The sequence below is a fragment of the Oncorhynchus gorbuscha genome, linkage group LG16 (genome assembly GCF_021184085.1).
Source record: "Oncorhynchus gorbuscha isolate QuinsamMale2020 ecotype Even-year linkage group LG16, OgorEven_v1.0, whole genome shotgun sequence".
Classification (NCBI taxonomy): Eukaryota; Metazoa; Chordata; class Actinopteri; order Salmoniformes; family Salmonidae; genus Oncorhynchus; species Oncorhynchus gorbuscha.
This window is the reverse complement of record NC_060188.1, coordinates 58,589,834-58,614,461: the sequence shown is the minus strand read 5'-3', so window position 1 is coordinate 58,614,461 and position 24,628 is coordinate 58,589,834. Positions and strand designations below refer to the sequence as shown.

The 24,628-nt window shown below is 44.3% G+C and overlaps 1 protein-coding gene across 3 annotated transcripts in view; it reads left to right on the top strand.

Annotated features, from left to right (window-relative positions):
- The window catches only part of LOC123999608 (rab GTPase-binding effector protein 1-like), a 34,541-nt gene that overhangs the window by 2,821 nt on the left and 7,092 nt on the right, over nt 1-24,628 (top strand). For all 3 annotated transcript variants that reach the window (XM_046305535.1, XM_046305534.1, XM_046305536.1), the window contains exons 3-10: nt 3,351-3,554; nt 3,897-4,060; nt 4,349-4,468; nt 4,753-4,888; nt 5,048-5,226; nt 9,154-9,261; nt 23,066-23,368; nt 23,486-23,638. In XM_046305535.1, the coding sequence (XP_046161491.1) occupies nt 3,351-3,554; nt 3,897-4,060; nt 4,349-4,468; nt 4,753-4,888; nt 5,048-5,226; nt 9,154-9,261; nt 23,066-23,368; nt 23,486-23,638 (1,367 nt within the window). The remainder of the gene's footprint in view (nt 1-3,350; nt 3,555-3,896; nt 4,061-4,348; nt 4,469-4,752; nt 4,889-5,047; nt 5,227-9,153; nt 9,262-23,065; nt 23,369-23,485; nt 23,639-24,628) is intronic.

Below are 24,628 nucleotides of genomic sequence, written 5' to 3'. Positions count from 1 at the left end.
GGCTGTAGTAGGCTGCTACACGAGGCGGTAGTAGGCTGCTACACGAGGCGGTAGTAGGCTGCTACACGAGGCGGTAGTAGGCTGCTACACGAGGCGGTAGTAGGCTGCTACACGAGGCGGTAGTAGGCTGCTACACGAGGCGGTAGTAGGCTGCTACACGAGGCGGTAGTAGGCTGCTACACGAGGCGGTAGTAGGCTGCTACACGACGTAGGCTGGTAGTAGGCTGCTACACGAGGCGGTAGTAGGCTGCTACACGAGGCGGTAGTAGGCTGCTACACGAGGCGGTAGTAGGCTGCTACACGAGGCGGTAGTAGGCTGCTACACGAGGCGGTAGTAGGCTGCTACACGAGGCGGTAGTAGGCTGCTACACGAGGCGGTAGTAGGCTGCTACACGAGGCGGTAGTAGGCTGCTACACGAGGCGGCGGTAGTAGGCTGCTACACGAGGCGGTAGTAGGCTGCTACACGAGGCGGTAGTAGGCTGCTACACGAGGCGGTAGTAGGCTGCTACACGAGGCGGTAGTAGGCTGCTACACGAGGCGGTAGTAGGCTGCTACACGAGGCGGTAGTAGGCTGCTACACGAGGCGGTAGTAGGCTGCTACACGAGGCGGTAGTAGGCTGCTACACGAGGCGGTAGTAGGCTGCTACACGAGGCGGTAGTAGGCTGCTACACGAGGCGGTAGTAGGCTGCTACACGAGGCGGTAGTAGGCTGGTAGTAGGCTGCTACACGAGGCGGTAGTAGGCTGCTACACGAGGCGGTAGTAGGCTGCTACACGAGGCGGTAGTAGGCTGCTACGAGGCGGTAGTAGGCTGGTAGTAGGCTGCTACACGAGGCTGGTAGTAGGCTGCTACACGAGGCGGTAGTAGGCTGCTACAGTAGGCTGCTACACGAGGCGGTAGTAGGCTGCTACACGAGGCGGTAGTAGGCTGCTACACGAGGCGGTAGAGCTGCGGTAGTAGGCTGCTACACGAGGCGGTAGTAGGCTGCTACACGAGGCGGTAGTAGGCTGCTACACGAGGCGGTAGTAGGCTGCTACACGAGGCGGTAGTAGGCTGCTGCTACACGAGGCGGTAGTAGGCTGCTACACGAGGCGGTAGTAGGCTGCTACACGAGGCGGTAGTAGGCTGCTACACGAGGCGGTAGTAGGCTGCTACACGAGGCGGTAGTAGGCTGCTACACGAGGCGGTAGTAGGCTGCTACACGAGGCGGTAGTAGGCTGCTACACGAGGCGGTAGTAGGCTGCGAGGCGGTAGTAGGCTGCTACACGAGGCGGTAGTAGGCTGCTACACGAGGCGGTAGCTACACGAGGCTGCTACACGAGGCGGTAGTAGGCTGCTACACGAGGCGGTAGTAGGCTGCTACACGAGGCGGTAGTAGGCTGCTACACGAGGCGGTAGTAGGCTGCTACACGAGGCGGTAGTAGGCTGCTACACGAGGCGGTAGTAGGCTGCTACACGAGGCGGTAGTAGGCTGCTACACGAGGCGGTAGTAGGCTGCTACACGAGGCGGTAGTAGGCTGCTACACGAGGCGGTAGTAGGCTGCTACACAGGCGGTAGTAGGCTGTAGTAGGCTGCTACACGAGGCGGTAGTAGGCTGCTACACGAGGCGGTAGTACGAGGCGGTAGTAGGCTGCTAGGCAGGCTGAGGCGGTAGTAGGCTGCTACACGAGGCGGTAGTAGGCTGCTACACGAGGCGGTAGTAGGCTGCTACACGAGGAGGTAGTAGGCTGCTACACGAGGAGGTAGTAGGCTGCTACACGAGGAGGTAGTAGGCTGCTACACGAGGAGGTAGTAGGCTGCTACACGAGGAGTCGGCAACCTTTCTCATGTTGAAAACATTTCTCCTGATCTGCGTGCCATTATGGTATTCATATGCACATTTTTGTGGAACAGTTTAATTTCATTTTAATAAAATGTAGGTACTGTATCTCAATCATTGTCATGTGGTTAATCAAAATTCTATCCAAATTAAAATGATACAAACCTAAAAAGTAACTTAATGCCAACGATTTAAAAATAGCCTACATAAAGGCAACAAATAAAAACATTGCAGCCTGCGGGTAGAAAATATTCAGATTTTAATAAAATAATCCTATAAATCACATTGTTGCAGACACGCCATGCGTAGCCAAACTTGAAACATTCTTTCAAATTGGGTCTGGCCTGAAGCTTGTGCTAACAAACTTGCAACATTGTATAAAATATTCTGGACCCTTAGAATTTCCAGCTCCAGTGAGCTCGGGACAGACACCGCTGTAGGCTATTTGCTCAAGGGATACGTTTCCACTGGATCAGAGCATGACATTTTTTCCTTTCTCGCAGAGTGGGTATCGAAAGATTTTTCAAATACATTGAAGAAATATTGACATTCTCAATGGATGTGAAAATAGACTTTTTTCTTGCTGTTTGCGGGGAAGAAAGCTCCACAGCTCATTAGTCGTGGTGCGTTAAGCCAATCAGAAATACTATCAGAACCTCTAATGAGAACATTTTATATGCCTACTTTTGCGTGCAGGCCTACTTCTATGCGTAATCAGGTGCGTGTCCTTATTCAACATTGACAGGAGCGAGCGCACCAAACAAAAGACAATAACTAAATTGACAGCTCGTAAATGGAATGAAATAACCCACAACTTGTTTCTCACAAGTGTAGCATAGGTTGTGCACTCTGCAAACTACATGTCAACTCTGAGAATTAATAAGTGACGAATAATAATATATTGAATGCATTAACAGAAATTACCGTAACCAAACACTATTAGAAGTGATACATTATTTCCTATCACCAGTATTATATTTAACGTTATGTAATGGAAAATTGATAGACACTAACAGTCAAACGCAAACAATTTGCATGTTATGAAACAATGAATGTGCACCACTTGTTTGGAGAGAGATGTGCATCTTAGCCACACTCTCCTTCTTGGACTGCCATCCCCACGGCCTTTGCAATGGAGGTGAGCGCTCTTTGGTCGGTAGTCAGAACTGTATTTCCCCCTAGCGGTCATGCAGGACCATATCTGAATTGTGATTTCACGTCACTTAATTTATTTTTTATTTTTTACAAGATAAAAAAAAAAACGTTTGATCATTGAACTAGGGATGTTGACTATCATGCCATTTTGCTAATTGTAAACTCCCAACTAATTGTAAGCTTCATGAATATGGGAGAGGGAAAGGGGGATACCTAGTCAGTTGTACAACTGAAATGTCTTCCGCATTTAATTCAACCCCTCTGATTCAGAAATTCACGTCTTCGGCGCCCGGGCCCTGGTCTCCTGGAACATATCCAGCCTTATCATGGGGTAACTCTTGTATTTTCCTCAGTTCCTCAATTTTCTTCCCCAGAGGAGCTGAAAAGCCAGGCAGCGTCTCTGGAGGGGGCCCAGTCGGAGCTGAGTCGTGTCCAGGCCCAGCTGGAACAGGCCCAGGCAGACATGGAGAACATCAAGGCAGTGGCCACTGTGTCAGAGAGCACCAAGCAGGAGGCCGTTGACCAGGTCAAGGGACAGTGGCAGGAGGAGGTGACCTCCCTACAGGCCATCATGAAAGGTAGCTAGGCGAACTCCACTTTGCCTCCTCTGGCTCTCATTTTGCCATTCAATATCTTGTTGGTGACATTGTTGGAATGCTTTCAGAAAAGCTGTAACCCATGGAACATTTAGTCTAGGCCTTCATAAAAGGCAGTCATTAATTCTGTTACAGCCCTGATGACGTATCATCTTAGCCTGACACGCAGACATTAAAATAGAATAGGATTACAATTCTGTGGCTAAATAAGTTGAGTTGAAGAGTTAAGCAGTGATAAGCCTGATTGCAAATGAACTGCTACACTTTACACTGAGGATCAGTTTCAACACAGTACCAGTCAATGCTCAACCCCCCCCCCCTCAGACACAGTGCGTGAGTATGAGGTGCAGTTCCACCAGCGCCTGGAGCAGGAGCGAGCTCAATGGAACCAGTACAGGGAGGCGGTGGAGAGGGAGATGGGCGAGCTGAGACACCGCCTCTCAGAGGGTGGACAGGAGGAAGAGAACTTGGAGAACGACATGAAAAAGGTAGGCTGGTTTCACACCTGGGGTGGGGGGGGTCATCAGAGTACATGTATCGTTTTGTCAGGGTTGGGGTCAATTCCATTTCAATTCAGGAAGGAAACAGAAATGCCAATTCCAAATCAATTTTCTTATAGAGAAGTGTTGATGAGAATTATAATTTTAGATTACTTCCTGAATTGACTGAATTTAAATGGAATTGAGCACTTTTTTGTTTTAGATTCGACTTATTTGTCTGTTTTGATTCAAGGTCAATAGAGTTGGACTTGATTTGAATGTCTTTTTCCCCCCAAGGCTCAGGAAGGTGCAGAGAAGCTGCGGTCGGTGGTGATGCCCATGGAGCAGGAGATGGCAGCTCTGAAAGCCAAGCTGACAATGGCAGAGGACAGGGTAAAGGAGCTGGAAGCCTCAAAGGTTAGTCAACGGTGACTGGAAAGGAAAATGGATGCTGTGGGAGTTAGACTTTTACAATACAAAAACTCCATGATGCTAATTTTATTAACAAAACAATGTCATCCATCCAAAATGTCAGTTGAGGTATGGGTTATATCCTTTGCAAAGGAACATGTTTTTGTGTTGATTATTTATGACATTTATAGGGACAACTGTCTGAAGTGATACAGAGGGGGGGGAAATGTCTAAAAATGGCTTACAGTTGAAATATGTCATATGAGTTGGATGACATTTTCATTCTGTAGGTAAAGGAGCTCAATCATGTCCTAGAAGCAGAGAAATCCTGCCGCACAGACCTGGAGATGTACGTGGCGGTGCTCAACACTCAGAAGTCTGTCCTTCAGGAGGATGCAGAGAAACTACGTAAAGAGCTCCATGAAGGTGACTCACTTGTAAAGCTTTATTCAAATGCATGCTGTAAAACTTTTGAAAAAATATGTGAGAGACTTCAATACAAGAGTACAGCACAGTATTCTTTCTCTTTACCTCCACTTCTCTCAATCTCACCCACCCCCTTTTCTAAGTAACATATTTTCTTAGTTTGTCACCTGCTGGAGCTGGAGCGGCAGCAGCACAACCAGCTGAAGCACACGTGGCAGCGGGCCAACGACCAGTTCCTGGAGTCCCAGAGGCTGCTGATGAGGGACATGCAGAGGATCGAGAACGTGCTCTCCTCCGAGCAGTTCCGCCAGGTGGAGGAGATCAAGAAGAGGGACCAGGTACGCACACTAACGATAAATTACCATTATTTTTTTTACAGAAGTGCTAGAGCTGGGTGATATGGACTTAGTCATATTGTGATGAATGTAACTATTTTGCTTGATTACAAATACAACGATAAAACAAAATGTCTTAATGGACAGTTACTTTACATTAACGGCAGGGCTCTAGACAAAATGCTTTCAGTGCCAAGTAAGAACTGATGGTAGCCTATGTTGAAAAAGTAAGCTATTTCATCTAACATATCCAGGGAATGCATGATTTTACATTTTGATGGGCAACCTGGCAAAATAAAATCCAGAAATATCAGATTTATTTTTGGATCTTCAGAGAATTTGCCGACATCTTGCTCCCGAGTGGCGCAGTGGTCTAAGGCACTGCATCTCAGTGCAAGAGGTATCACTACAGTTCCTGGTTTGAATCCAGGCTGTATCACATCCTGCCGTGATTGAGAGTCCCATAAGGCGGCACACAATTGACCTCGCCAAGTAGGCCATCATTGTAAATAAGAATTTGTTCTTAATGGACTTAACTAGGTTAAATAAAGTAAGCTACAGTGGCAAGAAAAAGTATGTGAACCTGTTGGAATTATCTGGATTTCTACATAAATTGGTTATAAAATTTGATCTGACCTTCTAAGTCACAACAATATTTACACAGTGTGCTTAAACTAATAACGCACAAACAATATGTTTTCATGTCTTTATTGAACATACGGTGTAAACTTTCACAGTGTAGGGTGTAAAAAGTATGTGAACCCTTGGATTTAATAACTGGTTACCCACCTTAGGCAGCAATAAACTCAACCAAACAGTCAGGAGGAATTTTGGACCATTCCTCTTTACAAAACTGTTCCAGTTGAGCAGTATTCTTAGGATGTCTGGTGTGAACCGCTCAAGGTCATGATACAGCATTTTAAATTGGGTTGAGGTCAGGACTCTGACTGGGCCAGTCCAGAAAGCGTATTTTCTTCTGGTGAAGCCATTCTGTTGTTGTTTTCCTTCTGTGTTTTGGGTCGTTGTCCTGTTGCATCACCCACTTTGGCGGACAGATAGCCTTACATTCTCCTGCAAAATGTCTTGATAAACTTGGGAATTCATTTTTCTGTTAATGATAGCAAGCTGTCCAGGCCCTAAAGCAGCCCCAACCATGATGCTCCCTACACCATACTTTACAGTTGGTTTTGATGTTGGTGTGCTGTGCCTTTTTTTTCTCCACACATAGTATTGTGTTCCTTCCAAACAATTAAACTTTAGTTTAATCTGTCCACAGAATATTTTGCCAGTAGCGCTGTGGAACATCCAGGTGCTCTTTCACTAACTTCAGACATGCAGCAATGTTTTTTTTGGACAGCCGTGGGATCCTCCCATAAAACACCATTCTTGTTTAGTGTTTTACGTATCGTAGACTTGTCAGAGATGTTAGCATGTTTCAGAGATTTCTGTAAGTCTAGCTGACACGATAGGATTCTTCTTAACCTCATTGAGCATTCTCCGATGTGCTTTTGCAGTCATCTTTGCAGGACAGCCACTCCTAGGGAGAGTAGCAACAGTGCTGAGCTTTCTCCATTTATAGACCATATGTCTTACTGTGGACTGATGAACATCAAGGCCTTGAGATATTTTTGTAACCCTTTCCAGCTTTATACAAATCAACAATTCTTAGATCTTCTGAGATCTCTTTTGTTTGAGGCATGTTTCACATCAGGCAATGCCTCTTGTGAATAGCAAATTCAAATTTTGTGAGTGTTTTATAGGGCAGGGCAGCTCTAACCAACATCTCCAATCTTGTCTTATTGATTGGACTCCAGGTTAGCTGACCCCTGACTCCAATTAGCTTTTGGAAAAGTTGGTAGCCTAAGGGTTCACATACTTTTGTGTGAATGTTTAAACATAGTTTATTTTTGTCTAACACACAAATTATTGTAAACACTGTCTATTGTTGTGACAAATATGACACATTTTATGCAGAAATACAGGTAATTCCAAAGGGTTCACATACTTTGTCTTGCCACTATATTATTCCCCACCTCAAAACACTTAGCTGGATTGCTAACTCTGAATCCAATATTGCTGCTATATTAATTGATTATCAGTAAATGTAAACTCATGTCCTACAACAACTTTCCAGCGCTAGACCTAGGCTACTTGATGTAGGTCGTTTTTCCTAGCCACCATGCATTGCTTGCTCTTTGGGGTTTTACGCTGGGTTTCTGTGTAAGCACTTTGTGACAACTACTGATGCTTGGGATTTATAAATAAATTAGATGTAGTGCTATTAACTGCAAATGGCACGTTTGTCTCTGCTCCACTCCAAGGGTGTTTAATCACTATGTAAATAAACACCCTGAAGCACAGAATAACTTTTGCGGCTCCGCCATCTTTTTATTTTTGATAGAGGTTAGGTTTTCCAGTTTAGCCTTCTGGCCTACTCTACGTGACATAGGAAAGGTACTTGAAGTTGAAACGGGGTGGAACACCATGGAATCGTCTGGTGAAGGAGAGGTAAAGTATGAGGAACTAGGAGCCCGACCAAGGGGCCAAACACAACCAGAACCGTTTGAGCTACCAGTTGAACCAGCAGATAGTCATAAAAGATTAGCTGACTGAAGGAGCAGTTGGGGTACCAGAACCACACCCAAACATGGTAGCCCTTTTCCAGCAACTTTTCACCTGCCTTGAGAGGAGGGATGAATTCACTGATTTGCGGTGCGCCATCCCACCGCTGCCACCATATGTCACGTAGAGTAGGCCAGAAGGCTAAACTGGAAAACCTAACCTCTATCAAAATAAAAAGATGGCGGAGCCGCAAAAGTTATTCTGTGCTTCAGGGTGTTTATTTACATAGTGAATCCGGAAGAAAAACAACAGTACTGCCATCAAAAGTATACCTGATGGGGACAGCTTAAAACAATGCTGCCCCATCCACAGCTCAATCCAAAATGCCTTCCTCAATGAACTGAGAGGCTCCTTTTGTAGGGGTAGCCCCTCCCATCAGAACAATTAACACTAATTAATTAAGCAGTTACCTATTCAAACCAACATTTTCCATTCAACTAAACTAAAGTATATACATTGCAACATATTTTTTATGAAACAATATCCCAATATAACATTTACAAAATCATATCCCTACTGACATGGTGTCTTTTAATATGCCCATTTACATTAACGAGCCATTCGGGACAGGCACTACAAAGTCAGCCCGATTCCCTTAGCTCTGGTCCTTATCCAGCATACCCGGAAGCTACAGTGATGGAGAGAGGGAACAGAACCAAACCAACAAAGTGCTCATCCATAACATTGATGAGTATAATAAACATTGCTTACATTAAACATGAATGCTTATCTGTATATTCTTTATACCATAACCGGGTTATTGATGGGAGGTAAGTGTGAAATGTATGTACTAAGATAGGGACGTTAACTTGTGTCGACCCACATTATTAACGTAGCTGATGGAGCAGGGAGGCGATTGTGTGCGTGTTAGTGTACCAAATGCTGCCTGGGGCCTGTGACGGACTTCTCTGTCACAGTGCCATGAACTCCATATTAAGAGGTAAGAAATAAATGATATACTCCCAGAATGCTGTGACTTATCAGACGTACAATAAATGCTTCAGTAAGAGGAAGGCAATGTTGTTGTATGTCATTTTCGGTTTATCATCCCAGGTTTAACTCACACCCAGAGTCAGAGGGGTGTGTGTGTGTGTGTTTGACCGTGCAAGGGTGAATCAGACGGTACATGAGAAAGAGTAAATACCGTGTCAGCTTGACAGTGTACTGACATTTATCAACAGGATATTGTGCGCTTATGGGAATGCAAGCCAGTTGATAAGGTAGAAATACCCTTCCAAAGTGTAACATTGTTTACAAGTCGTATTTACATGCTCAGACTATTTATTGACATTGTTTGCTTCCCCCCAGGAGGAGGATGATAATGAAAGGATCATCCAGGCTAAGGAGCAAAACGAGGAGGACGGGACAGAAACCGAACCTTTAGAAGACTCATTTCTTGGGCTCAGTACTGAAGAGGTAGGGATATGACATCACCAACACCTTACCGAGAGCACATTACCCCAGACACACACGATTCTCTGAGGTCAACCGCTCCATAAAACATTCTCGTTCATATTGTATATGTGACCCACCACCTGGATTCCGTCCTATGCCACAAAATTTTAAATAGTGTTTTTTACATTGTATAAAAGTAGACGGGCTACAAAATGGTATACTGAACAGAAATTTAAACGCAACAATTTTAAAGATTTTCCTGAGTTACAGTTCAGCTTTAAAAAAACATGTATCTGGTGTGACCACGATTTGCCTCATGCAGTGTGACACATCTCCTTTGCATAGAGTTGATTAGGCTGTTGATTGTGGCCTGTGGAATGTTGTCCCACTCCTCTTCAATGGCTGTGCGAAGTTTCTGGATATTGTCGGGAACTGGAATGCTACACATGCTCAATGTGTGACATATCTGGTAAGTATGCAGGCCATGGGAGAACTGGGACATTTTCAGCTTTCAGGAATTGTATACAGATCCTTACGACATGGGGCTGTGCATAATCATGGTACAACATGAGGTAATGGCAGTGGATGAATGGCACGACAACGTGCCTTAGGATCTCGTCACGGTATCTCTGTGCATTCAAAAGTCCATCGATAAAATGCAATTGTGTTTGTTGTCGGTAGTTTATGCCTGCCCATACTATAACCCCACCTCCACCATGGGGCACTCTGTTCACAACGTTGACATCCGCAAACCACTTGCCCACATAACACCATACACGCGGTCTGTGGTTGTGAGGCCGGTTGGACGTACTGCCAAATTCTCTAAAACGACGGAGGCGGTTTATGATAGAGAAATTAACATTAATTTCCCCGGCAACAACTCTGGTGGACATTCCTGCAGTCAGCATGCCAATTGCACGCTCCCTCAAATCTTGAAACATCTGTGGCATTGGAGTTGTGTCACAATTGCACATTTTAGTGGCCTTTTATTGTCCCCAGCACAAGATGCACCTGTGTAATGATCTTGGAGTTTAATCAGCTTCTTGATATGCCACACCTGTCAGGTAGATGGGTTATCTTGGCAAAGGATGAATGCTCACTAACAGGGATGGAAACATATTTGTGCTCAATTTGAGAAAAGCTTTTTGTGCGTATTGAACATTTCTGGGATCTTTTATTTCAGCTCATGAAACATGGGACCAACACTTTACATGTTGCGTTTATATTTTTGTTCAGTATATGTCATACACTGCAGTTGAGAAACAATGAGAAATTAATTCTGCTTTTAAAGTTGATAAACATCTAACCCCACTTTTGATAAAATAGCCTGTGAATGTTTTGGTACAGCTACATGAAGTAGTCGCCTGGAATCAGTTTCATTTTTATCAAAAGTGGGGTGTGCCTTCGTAAAAGTTCATTTGTGGAATTTCTTTCCTTAATGCGTTTGAGCCAATCTGTTGTGTTGTGACAAAGTAGGGGTGGTAAACAGATAGCCCTATTTGGTAAATATTATTGCAAGAACAGCTCAAATAAGCAAAGAGAAACGACTGCACATTATTACTTTGACTGACTTAGTGTCTTGCGAAAGTATTCGGCCCTCTTGAACTTTGCGACCTTTTGTCACATTTCAGGCTTCAAACATAAAGATATAAAACTGTATTTTTTTAATGAAGAATCAACAACAAGTGGGACACAATCATGAAGTGGAACGACATTTATTGGATATTTCAAACTTTTTTAACAAAAATTGGGCATGCAAAATTATTCAGCCCCTTTACTTTCAGTGCAGCAAACTCTCCAGAAGTTCAGTGAGGATCTCTGAATGATCCAATGTTGACCTAAATGACTAATGATGATAAATACAATCCACCTGTGTGTAATCAAGTCTCCGTATAAATCCACCTGCACTGTGATAGTCTCAGAGATCCGTTAAAAGCGCAGAGAGCATCATGAAGAACAAGGAACACACCAGGCAGGTCCGAGATACTGTTGTGAAGAAGTTTAAAGCCGGATTTGGATACAAAAAGATTTCCCAAGCTTTAAACATCCCAAGGAGCACTGTGCAAGCGATAATATTATGTCTTAATGTGGAACATTTCATTAACTTTGAACGTTTCTTCAAGTGCAGTCGCAAAAAAACATCAAGCTCTATGATGAAACTAGTTCTCATGAGGGCTGCCACAGAGGATAAGTTCATTAGTTACCAGCCTCAGAAATTGCAGCCCCAAAAGAATGCTTCAGAGTTCAAATAACAGACACATCTCAACATCAACGGTTCATATGAGACTGAGTGAATTAGTCGAATTGCTGCATGGTCGAATTGCTGCATAGAAACCACTACTAAACTACACCAATAAGAAGAGACTTGCTTGTGCCAAGAAACGCAAGCAATGGACATTAGACTTGTGGACGTCTAAATTTTTGGTTCCAACCGCTGTCTTTGTGAGACGCAGAGTAGGTGAATGGATGATCTCGTGTGGTTCCCACCGTGAAGCATGGATGAGGAGGTGTGGGGTGCTTTGCTGGTGATGCTGTCTGTGATTTATTTAGAATTCAAGGCACACTTAACCAGCATGCTACCACAGCATTCTGCAGCGATAAACCATCCCATCTAGTTTGCGTTTAGTGGGATTATCATTTGTTTTTCAACAGGACAAGGTGCTATTTCATAGATTTAATGTCTTCACTATTATTCTACAATGTAAATAAAAAAGTAAAAATAAAGAAAAACCCTTGAATGAGTAGTTGTGTCCAAGCTTTTGACTGGTAGTGTATGTGATTGACGATGGTGTCAATATTGGAGAGGTTGGCCAGAACCTTTGGCAGGAGGGAGTTGATGTCATGGACACGGGCTCCTGGGTGTCATTGGCTCTTGGTCCGTCAACACAGACTGTAGGCGGGCCAAAATCTCTCACCATCAAGATGCCCACAATGATGGTGGTTGTGATGGAATCCAATGGAGAAGGAAGAGGGGGAGCAGGATGGGACTGCCTCGGACAGGGCGGATGAAGGCTTCGAGCCAAGCCAGCCAGACTTTTCGCACCCGCAACAGCAGATGGTGTCGGAAACCCCAGCAAGGTGGAAGATGGTCCGAAACCCTTCAGCAGGTCACAGACTCAAGACAGAACTGTGGTGGCCGTGAGGGAGGGTGCCACAGGGAGGCCGCCGGCTGGTGGTATACTCCCAGGATCCATGCTGACTCCCGGGGCTGGTAGGTCCGTCTCAAGTGGGCCAAAGCTGTTTGATAGCTGGATCGGGTAGATGAAGGGTGGCCAGACTGCCTCCCCGATCTCCTACACCTTGCGAGTGTCCAGTCTCCCATGGGCTGCAAAATTGAGGTTGACATCTGTCTGTTGGCTTGGGACTGATCACTGCTGCCCGACTCATCGACAGCTTTGCAATAGGAGGCATTTATAACTGCGATTGGGTTTGCTTGGGCTACAGCGAGTTCGGTGTACTTTTCTCGCAGCCGGAGGATCTCTTCCTCTAAGCCTCTTGGTGGTGCATTTAGGGCAGACAAATCCTTGTTAATTTGTCAGTTCGACCTTATCTTCACCTTGTGATTGTGTGTAAATCATCTCACACCTAAAGCATTTGTGCCCAGCTGTGGATAACAAACACCAGTTGGCTAGCACTGCTAGCGTTAGCTTGCTCAGTTTTTTTATGAATGCTAGCAGCTAACTGCTACTTAACACTAGAACTGCCTGGCCTTTCAGCATATAAGTACCCGCTAGAGAACGTTGCTGGGCGTCTCCTTTAGCATATGGATCAGATGCATATCAACTAGCAAGGTGCGCAAACACGCTTGATAGTCTGTATTGTAAAGGATGAATTGCATAAAGGAAAATCTGTGGAAATATATAGATAGGTTTTGTATAGTTCTAAGTCCTAGAAAAAACCTAGGCCTATAACACATGTTTGTTTCCCTTACACGAAAAACATTTGTGTAATCCATTTGATCAACTTTATTTATATTTATTTTATTATTTTTAATTCCTTTTTATCCCCAGTTTCGTGGTATCCAATTGTCTCATAGTTGCAACTCCCGTATGGACTCGATAGAGGCGAAGGTTGAGAACCGTGCGTCCTCCGAAACATAACCCAACCAAGCTGCACTGCTTCTTGACACAATGCCCACTTAACCCGGAAGCCAGCTGCACCAATGTGTCGGAGGAAACACCGTGCACCTGGCGACCGTGTCGCCGTACACTGTGTCCGGCCCGCCACAGGAGTCCCTTGTGCGTGATGGGACAAGTACATCACTGCCGGCCTAACCCGGACTACGCTGGGCCAATTGTGCGCAGCCCTATGGGTCTCCCGGTCGCGGCAGAGCCTGGACTCAAACCCAGAATCTCTAGTGGCACAGCTCGCACTGCGTAGCAGTGTGCCTTAGACCACTGTGCCACTCGGGAGGCCCTTTGATCAACTTTATTTGTAGATTTGATTAGTAATAGAGATATTGTAATTCATTAAAGGCCTGTTACAGCTTATTTTGACGAAGTAGAAACTAAAAAGATGATAATATAACCAGCCAAGTGCGCAAGTGAAATGATTTGCTGTATTCCTGAACAAAAGTACCAGTGTATTGACAATTGTAAAGAATGAATTTCATAAAGATATATTAATGACAAGATACAATCAACAAATGACTTTTTTTTATCAGACACTGTATTGTGCCCTTATTATGCATGTTTCAATCTCGTCTTCTCTTTATGCTTCGGGTCCACAGTCAGCACACAGCTTCGGGGCTGCCGATGTGTGCACCTGCCGACGTGTGCACCTGCCGACGTGACAATTTTGTCTTTTTTACAGTGGTAGCTGTGGTGCTTGGGGAAGAGGGAGAGCAGGACCTGGTGCCTGCTTGGCGGCTGTAGTTTCTTTCTTGGTGTTCATGTGGTTCTCACGAAGCTCACATGCCAGATCCATGATGAAGTCTCTCCAGCTGACTGTCTTGTCAAGGCATTGCTTGTACAACATGTGCACGTTGATAACAGCCATGTCGAGCACTTTGTAGAACACTGCTACAGGCCAGCGGCTAGTATCTTCTTTTACAGAGTACAGTCTTGCCATCTCGTCGAGTGCATCCACACCAACCTATTGCATAGAATATAATATAGGTTATAATTATATAGAATAATATTAATGTAATAAAAGGAGATAATATTTGGTGTTTGGCAAATGGAAAGGCTATCTGTATATGGCAGATGGCAACAGTGGGATGCAAGGTGCTGAGGATCCAAACACTTCATTCAGTTCATTATATATCTGTACACCACAAGTGTTGCTTTACCATTCTCTCTCACTGATGTACAGTACAGCTCCGCTGGTATGTTTTGCAATCAACTTGTCTGCCAGGAATATTGATGTGAAGAAGTTGTCCATGGTCACCTTTCTGCCTTTGCCCATTTTGTAAGGCTCCCAGTTTTAAAACCACAGTCTGTCACGCACTCACCCGCTGGCATGGTTTAATCTTTCCCGTAAAACGGCACTGAGCTTTTGTTGAGAACAGTTCTTCATCAACTGTTACGTTCTCTCCTGGCTTGTAAGAAGCAAAGAAATCCGTCATGACTTTTCAAGGTGACTGAGACGGCAACAAACTTGTCTGTCTGCACGCGTATTGATGATGTCTCCTTGTCATCGTGACACAAGTGTTGCATAATCTGTCTTTAAGCAGTTGTGTGGCATGGTCTCTGGAAAAAGCCCACCCTATACCTATCAGACCAAAATGACTCCACATCCATGCTCTTTCCGCTGTATGCGGAAAGAGTGTAATAAATGCTTTGAGTTCATTCATAGACATGTCCTAGGTACAGTTTCCTTTTCTGTGCGCATTAGCGACGGCACAATCTCCAATGTGCTGCAACATCTGCATGTCACATAATCAAAAACATGTTGAGTGCACTGGCAATTTGTCTTTGCGTGAGGTGTAAGGCCTACTCTCTGTGAGAATGTTCTGCACTCTTGTCACACTTTCCACCCAAACCGTGCCATCCCTCCCAGACTCCTGTCTCACAGTGGCAGTTGAAGTCAGAATCGGATGAAGACTCTTCATCAACAACGTTGATTTCAAGCTCAATATCCGACTCCAACTCATCTAAATGATCTAAGTTAATTTGTTACGTGCGCCGAATACAAAAGATGTACTGTAGACCTTACATTGAAATGCTTACTTACAGGCTTTAACCAACAGTGCAAAAAAGGTATTAGGTGAACAATAGGTAAGTAAAGAAATAAACACAACAGTGAAAAATAACAGTTGCAAGGCTAGTTTGTCGGACTGATTTGAGGTAGTATGTACATGTAGATATGGTTAAAGTGACTATGCATATATGATAAACAGAGTAGCAGCAGTGTAAAAGAGGGGTGGGGGGAACACAATGCAAATACACTGCTCAAAAAAATAAAGGGAACACTAAAATAACACATCCTAGATCTGAATGAATTAAATATTCTTATTAAATAAATTTTTCTTTACATAGTTGAATGTGATGACAACAAAATCACACATTATCAATGGAAATCAAATTTTTCAACCCATGGAGGTCTGGATTTGGAGTCTCACTCAAAATGAGTGGAAAACCACACTACAGGCTGATCCAACTTTGATGTAATGTCCTTAAAACAAGTCAAAATGAGGCTCAGTAGTATCTGTGGCCTCCACGTGCCTATATAACCTCCCTACAACGCCTGGGCCAACTCCTGGACAGTCTGTGGTGCAACGTGGCGTTGGTGGATGGAGCGAGACATGATGTCTCAGATGTGCTCAATTGGATTCAGGTCTGGGGAACGGGCGGGCCAGTCCATAGCATAAATGCCTTCCTCTTGGGAACTGCTGACACACTCCAGCCACATGAGGTCTAGCATTGTCTTGCATTAGGAGGTACCCAGGGCCAACCGCACCAGCATATGGTCTCACAAGGGGTCTGAGGATCTCATCTCGGTACCTAATGGCAGTCAGGCTACCTCTGGCGAGCACATGGAGGTCTGTGCGGCCCCCCCAAAGAAATGCCACCCCACACCATGACTGACCCACCGCCAAACCGGTCATTCTGGAGGATGTTGCAGGCAGCAGAACATTCTCCACGGCGTCTCCAGACTCTGTCACGTCTGTCACATGTGCTCAGTGTGAACCTGCTTTCATCTGTGAAGAGCACAGGGCGCCAGTGGCGAATTTGCCAATCTTGGTGTTCTCTGGCAAATGCCAAATGTCCTGCACGGTGTTGGGCTGTAAGCACAACCCCCACCTGTGGACGTCGAGCCCTCATACCACCCTCATGGAGTCTGTTTCTGACCGTTTGAACAGACATATGCACATTTGTGGCCTGCTGGAGGTCATTTTGCAGGCCTCCAGCAGTGCTCCTTCTGCTCCTCCTTGCACAAAGGCGGAGGTAGCGGTCCTGCTGCTGGGTTGTTGCCCTCCTACGGCCTCCTCCACGTCTCCTGATGTATTGGCCTGTCTCCTGGTAGCGCCTCCATGCTCTGGACACTACGCTGACAGACACAGCAAACCTTCTTGCCACAGCTCGCATTGATGTGCCATCCTGGATGAGCTGCACTACCTGAGCCACTTGTGTGGGTTGTAGACTCCGTCTCGTGCTACCACCTAGAGTGAAAGCATCGCCAGCATTCAAAAGTGACCAAAACATCAGCCAGGAAGTATAGAAACTGAGAAGTGGTCTGTGGTCCCCACCTGCAGAATCACTCCTTTATTGGGGGTGTCTTGCTAATTGCCTATAATTTCCACCTTGGAAATGTCTATTCCATTTGCACAACAGCATGTGACATTTATTGTCAATCAGTGTTGCTTCCTAAGTGGACAGTTTGATTTCACAGAAGTGTGATTGACTTGGAGTTGCATTGTGTTGTTTAAATGTTCCCTTTATTTTTTTGAGCAGTGTAGTTTGGGTAGCCATTTGATTACCTCTTCAGGAGTCTTATGGCTTGGGGGTAAAAACTGTTGATTTTTAGAGCCTTCCTCTGACACCGCCTGGCTAGAGGTCCTGGATGGCAGGCAGCTTAGCCCCAGTGATGTACTGGGCCTTACGCACTACCCTCTGTAGTGCCTTGCGGCCGGAGGCTGAGCAATTGCCGTACCAGGCAGTGATGCAACCAGTCATGCTCTCAATGTTGCAGCTGTAGAACCTTTTGAGGATCTCAGGACCCATGCCAAATCTTTTTAGTTTCCTGAGGGGGAATTTGTTGTGCTCTCTTCATGACTGTCTTGGTGTGTCTGCAACATTTGCAATGCTGTCAGTGCATCCATTAATTTGGTTCAGCTTGCCATTGAACTTTGTATGTTCTGTATGTTGTACTCTGTCTCTGAATTGACTCCTGAGGGGACAAAAAATAAGCTATTTTAAGTTTGTTACTAGTTTTTTGCTATGTAGCCAGAGCAATGAGGCCTCGCAAGTGTTCATGTGCTGAAGGCATGGACAGCACGTATATTTTCGTTAAGTGGATTTTGGAAATGGTTGCACCTCTTGAATTGTGAGAATTATTTGACAAAGTTAAGTGTCAGAAACGGCAGAATGTGCTCCGTCTGATACTATATAGAAATCACAATCTTTTACCTGCATCTGACTCTGAAGGACGATTTGATGAAGTGATGATCTTTTCCCTGCGTCTGTCAATTACAAAATGCTCCCATCTCTTAAAGTACAATTTGACAAATAATAATATTGTCACTCATCAGATTACACATTGTTTGTTTCATGCTCATCAACTTGGATAGTCAAGGATATTTTTAGCAATATTCTAAAGGCCTACTGCAACACGTAGCATGTTTTAGTTTCAATATTATAATATATATATATATATATATTTTTTTTTTAAAGAATTTTACTCCTTTTTCTATCCAATTGTTTTAGTAGCTACTATTTTGTCTCATCGCTACAACTCCCGTACGGGCTCTGGAGAGACTAAGGTTGAAAGTCATGCGTCCTCCGATACACAACCCAACCAAGCTTGCACTGCTTCTTAACACAGTGCCATCCAACCCGAAAGCCAGCTGCACCAATGTGTCGGAACACCGTGCACCTGGCAACCTTCGTTAGTGCGCCCGGCCCGCCACAGGAGTCGCTGGTGCGCGATGAGACAAGGATTTCCCTACCGGCCAAACCCTCCCTAACCCGGACAACACTAGGCCAATTGTGCGTTGCCCCACGGACCTCCTGGTCTCGGCCGGTTACGACAGAGCCTGGGCGTGATCCCAGAGTCTCTGGTGGCACAGCTGGTGCTGCAGTACAGCGCCCTTAACCACTGCACCACCCGGGAGGCCCTTACAATAAATTTGATTCGTAATAGTTATTTTTTTGGGACTATTTTATTTACCGTATTTTACGAAGTAAAAGAGAATGGTATCAACCTGCAAGGCACACGGTCAAATTAACATAAGCGCCAATAATGATAAATGGGCATTACACAAACTCATCACACTATTGTTCTAAATTAAATTGACCTCTTCGCCCTCATCATTCAGTTAAGCCTAATTTACATTTTGATTGTGAAGTAACTTGCACAAGTATCGTCCGTTCCATCCATTGGGCATTCATTCAGTGGGCATCGTTTGCGTCCCTTCGCTCATCAACTTCATCAACTCGGATAGTCAAGGATATGTTTTGCATTATTCTAAATGCCTACTACAACATGTAGTATGTTATCGTTTCCGTTACAATAAATTTGATTAGTAATAGTTAACATAATTAGTGCCAATATGAGACTGTGCATTGTCTGGGCATTTTAAGTTGGGAATAGGTGTGAAAAATGCTCAATACTTTTCTGTTTGCTCATTTGTCAGAATTTTGAAATCACATTGTAAAATACAAACATTTAGAAAAAGTCAGGGAAGGTGAAGGACATTGCTTTTTGGGGGGGATATTTTTATTTATTTACAAAGGTCAGAGGCCATTGTCGTTTGATTATGGCGGTTCCAGTGTTAACAGTAATCCGGCGCACAAACTTGCAGTCCCAGCCATGAAAGCTAACCGTGTTGCGGACTCTGTAGCAATAAAAACTTGAGCTATGATTTTAAACTATTTGATTAACTGTTTCATTAAAACAACAAACCGAGTATAGATAGTACGTTCTGTTGCACACTCTGACGTCTGTTGTGTGATGACGTACAAAGAGAGAGGACTGGAGTGGCCATAAACTCAGGATATTAACTCCACGTCTTCACAATGACTTCTCTGTGACGGTAGAATGTTCACTTTTCCACCTAATCCTCTGTGACAAGCATGGTCAATTGTGGTCTGAAATGCTATCTCCTTAAGTGGCTTGGACAATTACTGACATAAGTATTCAAGAAATTGGTCTAAAGCATGTTAAAAGCACTATTCTCTGCTGACAATACACCTTTAATTTCCAATCTTGACACTGCAGTTTTGCCATTGCTCAACCACAGCACATCCCCACAAGCACTTTTTCTCTCCCTCTTCTCAATTTCTGTGTTTACACAACCACCCGAAGAACCAAAATTGTATTTTTTCTATATCCTATATATTTTTCTGACTGTCCAGCAACAGATGCTGTATAGATTACAATATACTTTTTCTGACTGTTTGGAACAATGTAAACAAAAATAAATCAAATATAAGGTTACCAGAGAGTCTGTCAAGTTTTTTGCTAAACTTTTATTACAGCAAAGACTAAACAGTCGTATTCATTAATGCAATTTCAGAAATAGAACTGTTTATTTATTATTTAAGCTAATTGGTCAAGGCTCACTTTATTTAAACTAAAATGCTTGATTGCATTTCATGAATGATTAATTGCTACAGTAGCCTATATACAATGCATTCGGAAAGTATTCAGACCACCTGACTTTTTCCACATGTTAAATTACAGCCTTATTCTAAAATGGATTTAAAAAATAATGTCCTCATCAATATATTGTTTTACATGGAACTTTTAACTAGGCAAGTCAATTAAGAAAAAATTATTATTTACAATGACAGCTAAACCCGGACGACGCTGGGCCAATGTGCGCCTCCCTATGGGACTCCCAATCATGGCCGGCTGTGATACAGCCTGGATTCAAACCAGGTACTATAGTGACGCCTCTTGCACTGAGATGCAGTGCCTTAGGTTGCTGCGCCACTGTTACACACATACCCCGTAGTGACACAACAAAAACGGGTGTTTTTAGAAATTTTTGCAAATGTATTAAATACACACTTTATTTACATAAGTATTCAGACCATTGGCTATGAGACTCGAAATTGAGCTTAGGTGCATCCTGTTTCCATTGATAATCCTTGATGTTTCCACAACTTGATTGGAGTCCACCTGTGGTAAATTCAATTGATTAAACCATGATTTGGAAAGGCACACTCCTAAGGTTCTACAGTTGACAGTGCATTTCAGTTCAAAAACCAAGTCATGAGGACGAAGGAATTGTCCGAGACGACAGGATTTTGGCGAGGCACAGATCTCGGAATGGTACAAAAACATTTCTGCAGCATTGGAGGTCCCCAAGAACACAGTGGTCTCCACCATCCCTAAATGGAAGAAGTTTGGAACCACCAAGATTCTTCCTAGAGCTGGCTTTGGTCAGCGAGGTGGTCAGGGAGGTGACCAAGAACTCGGTGGTCACTCTGACAGAGCTCTAGAGTTCCTCTGTGGAGATGGGAAAAACTTCCAGAAGGACAACCATCTCTGCAGTACTCCACTAATCAGGCCTTTCAGGCCAGACGAAGCCACTCCTCAGTAAAAGGCACATGACAGCCTGCTTGGAGTTTGCCAAAAGGCACCTAAAGAACTCTGATGAAACTAAGACTGAACTCTTTGGTCTGAATGCCAAGCGTCACATCTGGAGGAAACCTGGCACCATTCCTACAGTAAACCATGGTGGCAGCATCATGTTGTGGGATGTTTTTCAGTGCAGGGACTTGGAGACTAGTCAGGTTTGAGGAAAAGATGAACAGAGCAAAGTACAGGGAGATCCTTGATGAAAACATGCTCAGGACCTCAGACTGGGGCGAAGACAGGACAACAACCCTAAGCACACAGCCAAGACAACGCAGGAGTGGTTTCGGTACAAGTCTCTGAATGTCTTTGAGTGGCCCAGCCAGAGCCCGGACTTGAATCTGATCTAATATCTCTGGGGATATTGAAATATAGGCCTAGGTAAGTTATGGTATTAAGACTAAACAGGATGTGCTCTTAGGCCTACAACTCAATGGTGGTTATAAAAGGCTGCTATCCTTAGCCTACTAATGATAATGACATTACTTATTATTATTATAAAAATATTATTAATAGAAATAATGAGATCAAGAAAAGAGCGTTATTTTTTCAGACAATTTGGAACAGTGTAAGCAACACTAGATGAATTATAAATAATACTAGAGGCTGTCCTAATGAGAGAAAAAGTAAAGCCTTTATTGCAGAAAATCAAAGATTAAAAACAGACAATTTTGTGATATTATTTACTTGATAGGTCATTGCATGAGGCTTGGTGCTCACTGAATCCGTAGGCTTTTAAACACTCAAACAGCCAACAGAAGCAGGATCTGTCTTACTTCTGTAGATGTATTAATGATTCATAAAGCCAGGCACATTTAAGTTAGGCTATTGATTGCAGACTTAAGTTGCGGTTTCTTCTCCACTGCTGCCTCCACCTCATTTTTCTCAACACCAATATGCTGCTTAACTTTGCTATTAGGCACATCGCAACATGGTCTAGGAAAAGGCACTTCAGAACCGCGGACAGCAACCACTATCAAACACAGGGGAAAGCGCATTTGTTATTAAATAGTAATTTTATTAGTGTGGCACCATTGCAATTATGTAATATAACCATATACAATTTTAGTAGCACTTGTCTTAATTGTGATGGACTGTGCCATCCCCAGGCCTCCACAATGGATTAGTCCACTGGAAACCTCAAGGAGCACTAACGGCTCAGCTGTGAAGTGTTACGCCACACAAGCTCACAGAATGGGACTGCTGAAGCGCGTAAATAATCATTGGTTGCATCACACTACAGACTTCCAAACTGCCTCTGGACGCAACGTCAGCACAAGAACTGTTCGTCGGGTGCTTCATGAAATGGCTTTCCATAGCCGAGCAGCCACACGCGCCTATGATCATCATGCACAATGCCAAGTGTCGGCTGGAGTGGTATAAAGCTCGCCGCCATTGGACTCTGGAGCAGTGGAAACCCATTCTCTGGAATGATGGAGGAATAATGGTCTGGGACTGTTTTTCATGGTTTGGGCTAGGCCCTTTAGTTTCAGTGAGGGGGAATATTAAAGCTACAGCATACAATGATATTCTAGAAGATTCTGTGCTTCCAACTTTGTGGCAACAGTTTGGGGAAGGCCCTTTCCTGTTTCATCATGACGATACAGAAATGGTTTGTCGATCGTTGTGGAGGAACTTGACTAGCCTGCACAGAACGCCAACTGCGAGCCAGGCCAAATCTCCCAACATCAGTGCCACGACCTCACTAATGCTCATGTGACTGACTGGAAGCAAGTCCCTGCAGCAATATTCCAACATCTAGTGAAAAGCCTTCCTATAAGAGTGGAGGCTGTTATAGTAGGAAAGGGGGGACCAACTCCATATTAATGCCCATGATTTTAGAATGAGATGTTCGACGTGCAGATGTCCACATACTTTTGGTCATGTAGTGTATGTAGGTGGAAGTCAAGATCAGATTCCATGTGCTTTTTTTGCTGTTTACACATTAGGGAATAGTTCAGATAGTAATCAGATATGCAAAAGATCTGAATTGGGCTTCCAGTGTAAATGCAGCCTGAGGTGCTACTCATCTACCTCTCGTCATTACAACCACTCACTTACTCCCTCTTTTCTCCTCCAGCACCATAGTGCCCACAGCTCCATGTACTCCTTAGACACAGACCTGGTGGCAGGGGGCCCCTTGGACTCCTACAAAGACTGCCTGCGGAGGGTCCAGTCCACAGACAGCCTGGGTTCCTCTCCCGGTCTCCAGGGCCTGGGGGGCCACAACCATAAGGCTAAGTCGGCCAGCCATCTGGACGAGTCCGACTTTGGGCCCCTGGTGGGGGCGGACTGCGGGGCCTCTGAGGGCCTGGCGGGCTTTGGGGACACACTATCGGTCAGCTCCATCCAGCTGACGGCCGGCCACTTCCTCCTCACCAAGGTCTTAAATCAACCTTTATTATACTTTCATTTATTGCGTCTGTAAAATTTATCGTTTTTTTTTACATGCAGTTTTAAGTAATAATTTGAGTAATTTAAATAATTTGATATGATCCAGGACCAGGAGAAGGCCATCAAGGCCATGACACCGGAGCAAGAGGAGACGGCCTCGCTGATGTCCAGCATTTCTCACGCCCCCGACACCGCCTTCCTTTCCCCATCAGGCTACCGGTTGGTCAGCGACCAGGAGTGGAACCTGCTACAGCAAGAGGTCAGACTGTTTTCATAGTGTTTTGGTTCATTTAAATTTTATGATATTTTTGTTGGGTTTTGTTTTCCAGTTCGATATTGTACTCTAAACCTTGTTTACATGGTAACATTTGTTGGCTTGTAATTCCATAATCACATTGGTTCAAAATCACCACTAAGTACCACTTATTACCAAGCAGGGTTTCCGTTAGGAAAATGTGGTGCTGGGTATTTGACAGGCAGTGTTTTAATTGACCGGGTATTTGAGAAATTTACCGGACCATATGCATTGGGTGCTTATCCTGAGTAGGGCGTCAACTCACAGTGCTCAGAATGACAGAAATCCCATTTAGATTATGGTAATTCATATTAACAGAACATACCCACCTAGACAAAAGGAACACCTATGTAAGAATGCTGTTCATTGACTACGGCTCAGCGTTCAATACCATTATTCCCTCTAAACTCATCACTAATCTGAGGACCCTGGGATTAAACACCTCCCTCTGCAACTGGATCCTGTACTTTCTAACAGGCTGCCCCCAGGTGGTGAGGGTAGGCAACAATACGTCCTCCACGCTGACCCTCAACACTTGGGCCCCTCAGGGGTGTGTACTTAGTCCCCACCTGTACTCCCTGTTTACCCACAATCCCAAAAACATTTTTTTCACATAAGCGCACAAGACTGTAGGCTACAGCGCAAATGTTCGTTCCATAATGCAATTAGCTGGAAAACTCTCAAAAGCCAACTGCACATGTGAGCGGTTTGTGACAGAGAAAAATATCTATTTGAAATTTAGAGGGGAGATCTAATATGCAACAACCGGCATGGGTTGCTAATATGACTAGGATTGTGCTTTGGGCTACTGGACAATGAAAGAAAGTTTATATAAAATGATTGCTTTCATGGATATGTTCTGATTTTGGCTAGGCTGCTTTGAAGCAAGGTAAGACTTAACTCGTATGTAGTAAAAAATATTTGCTGTTTGAGATGCAGCAGCAGCTCTTGCGC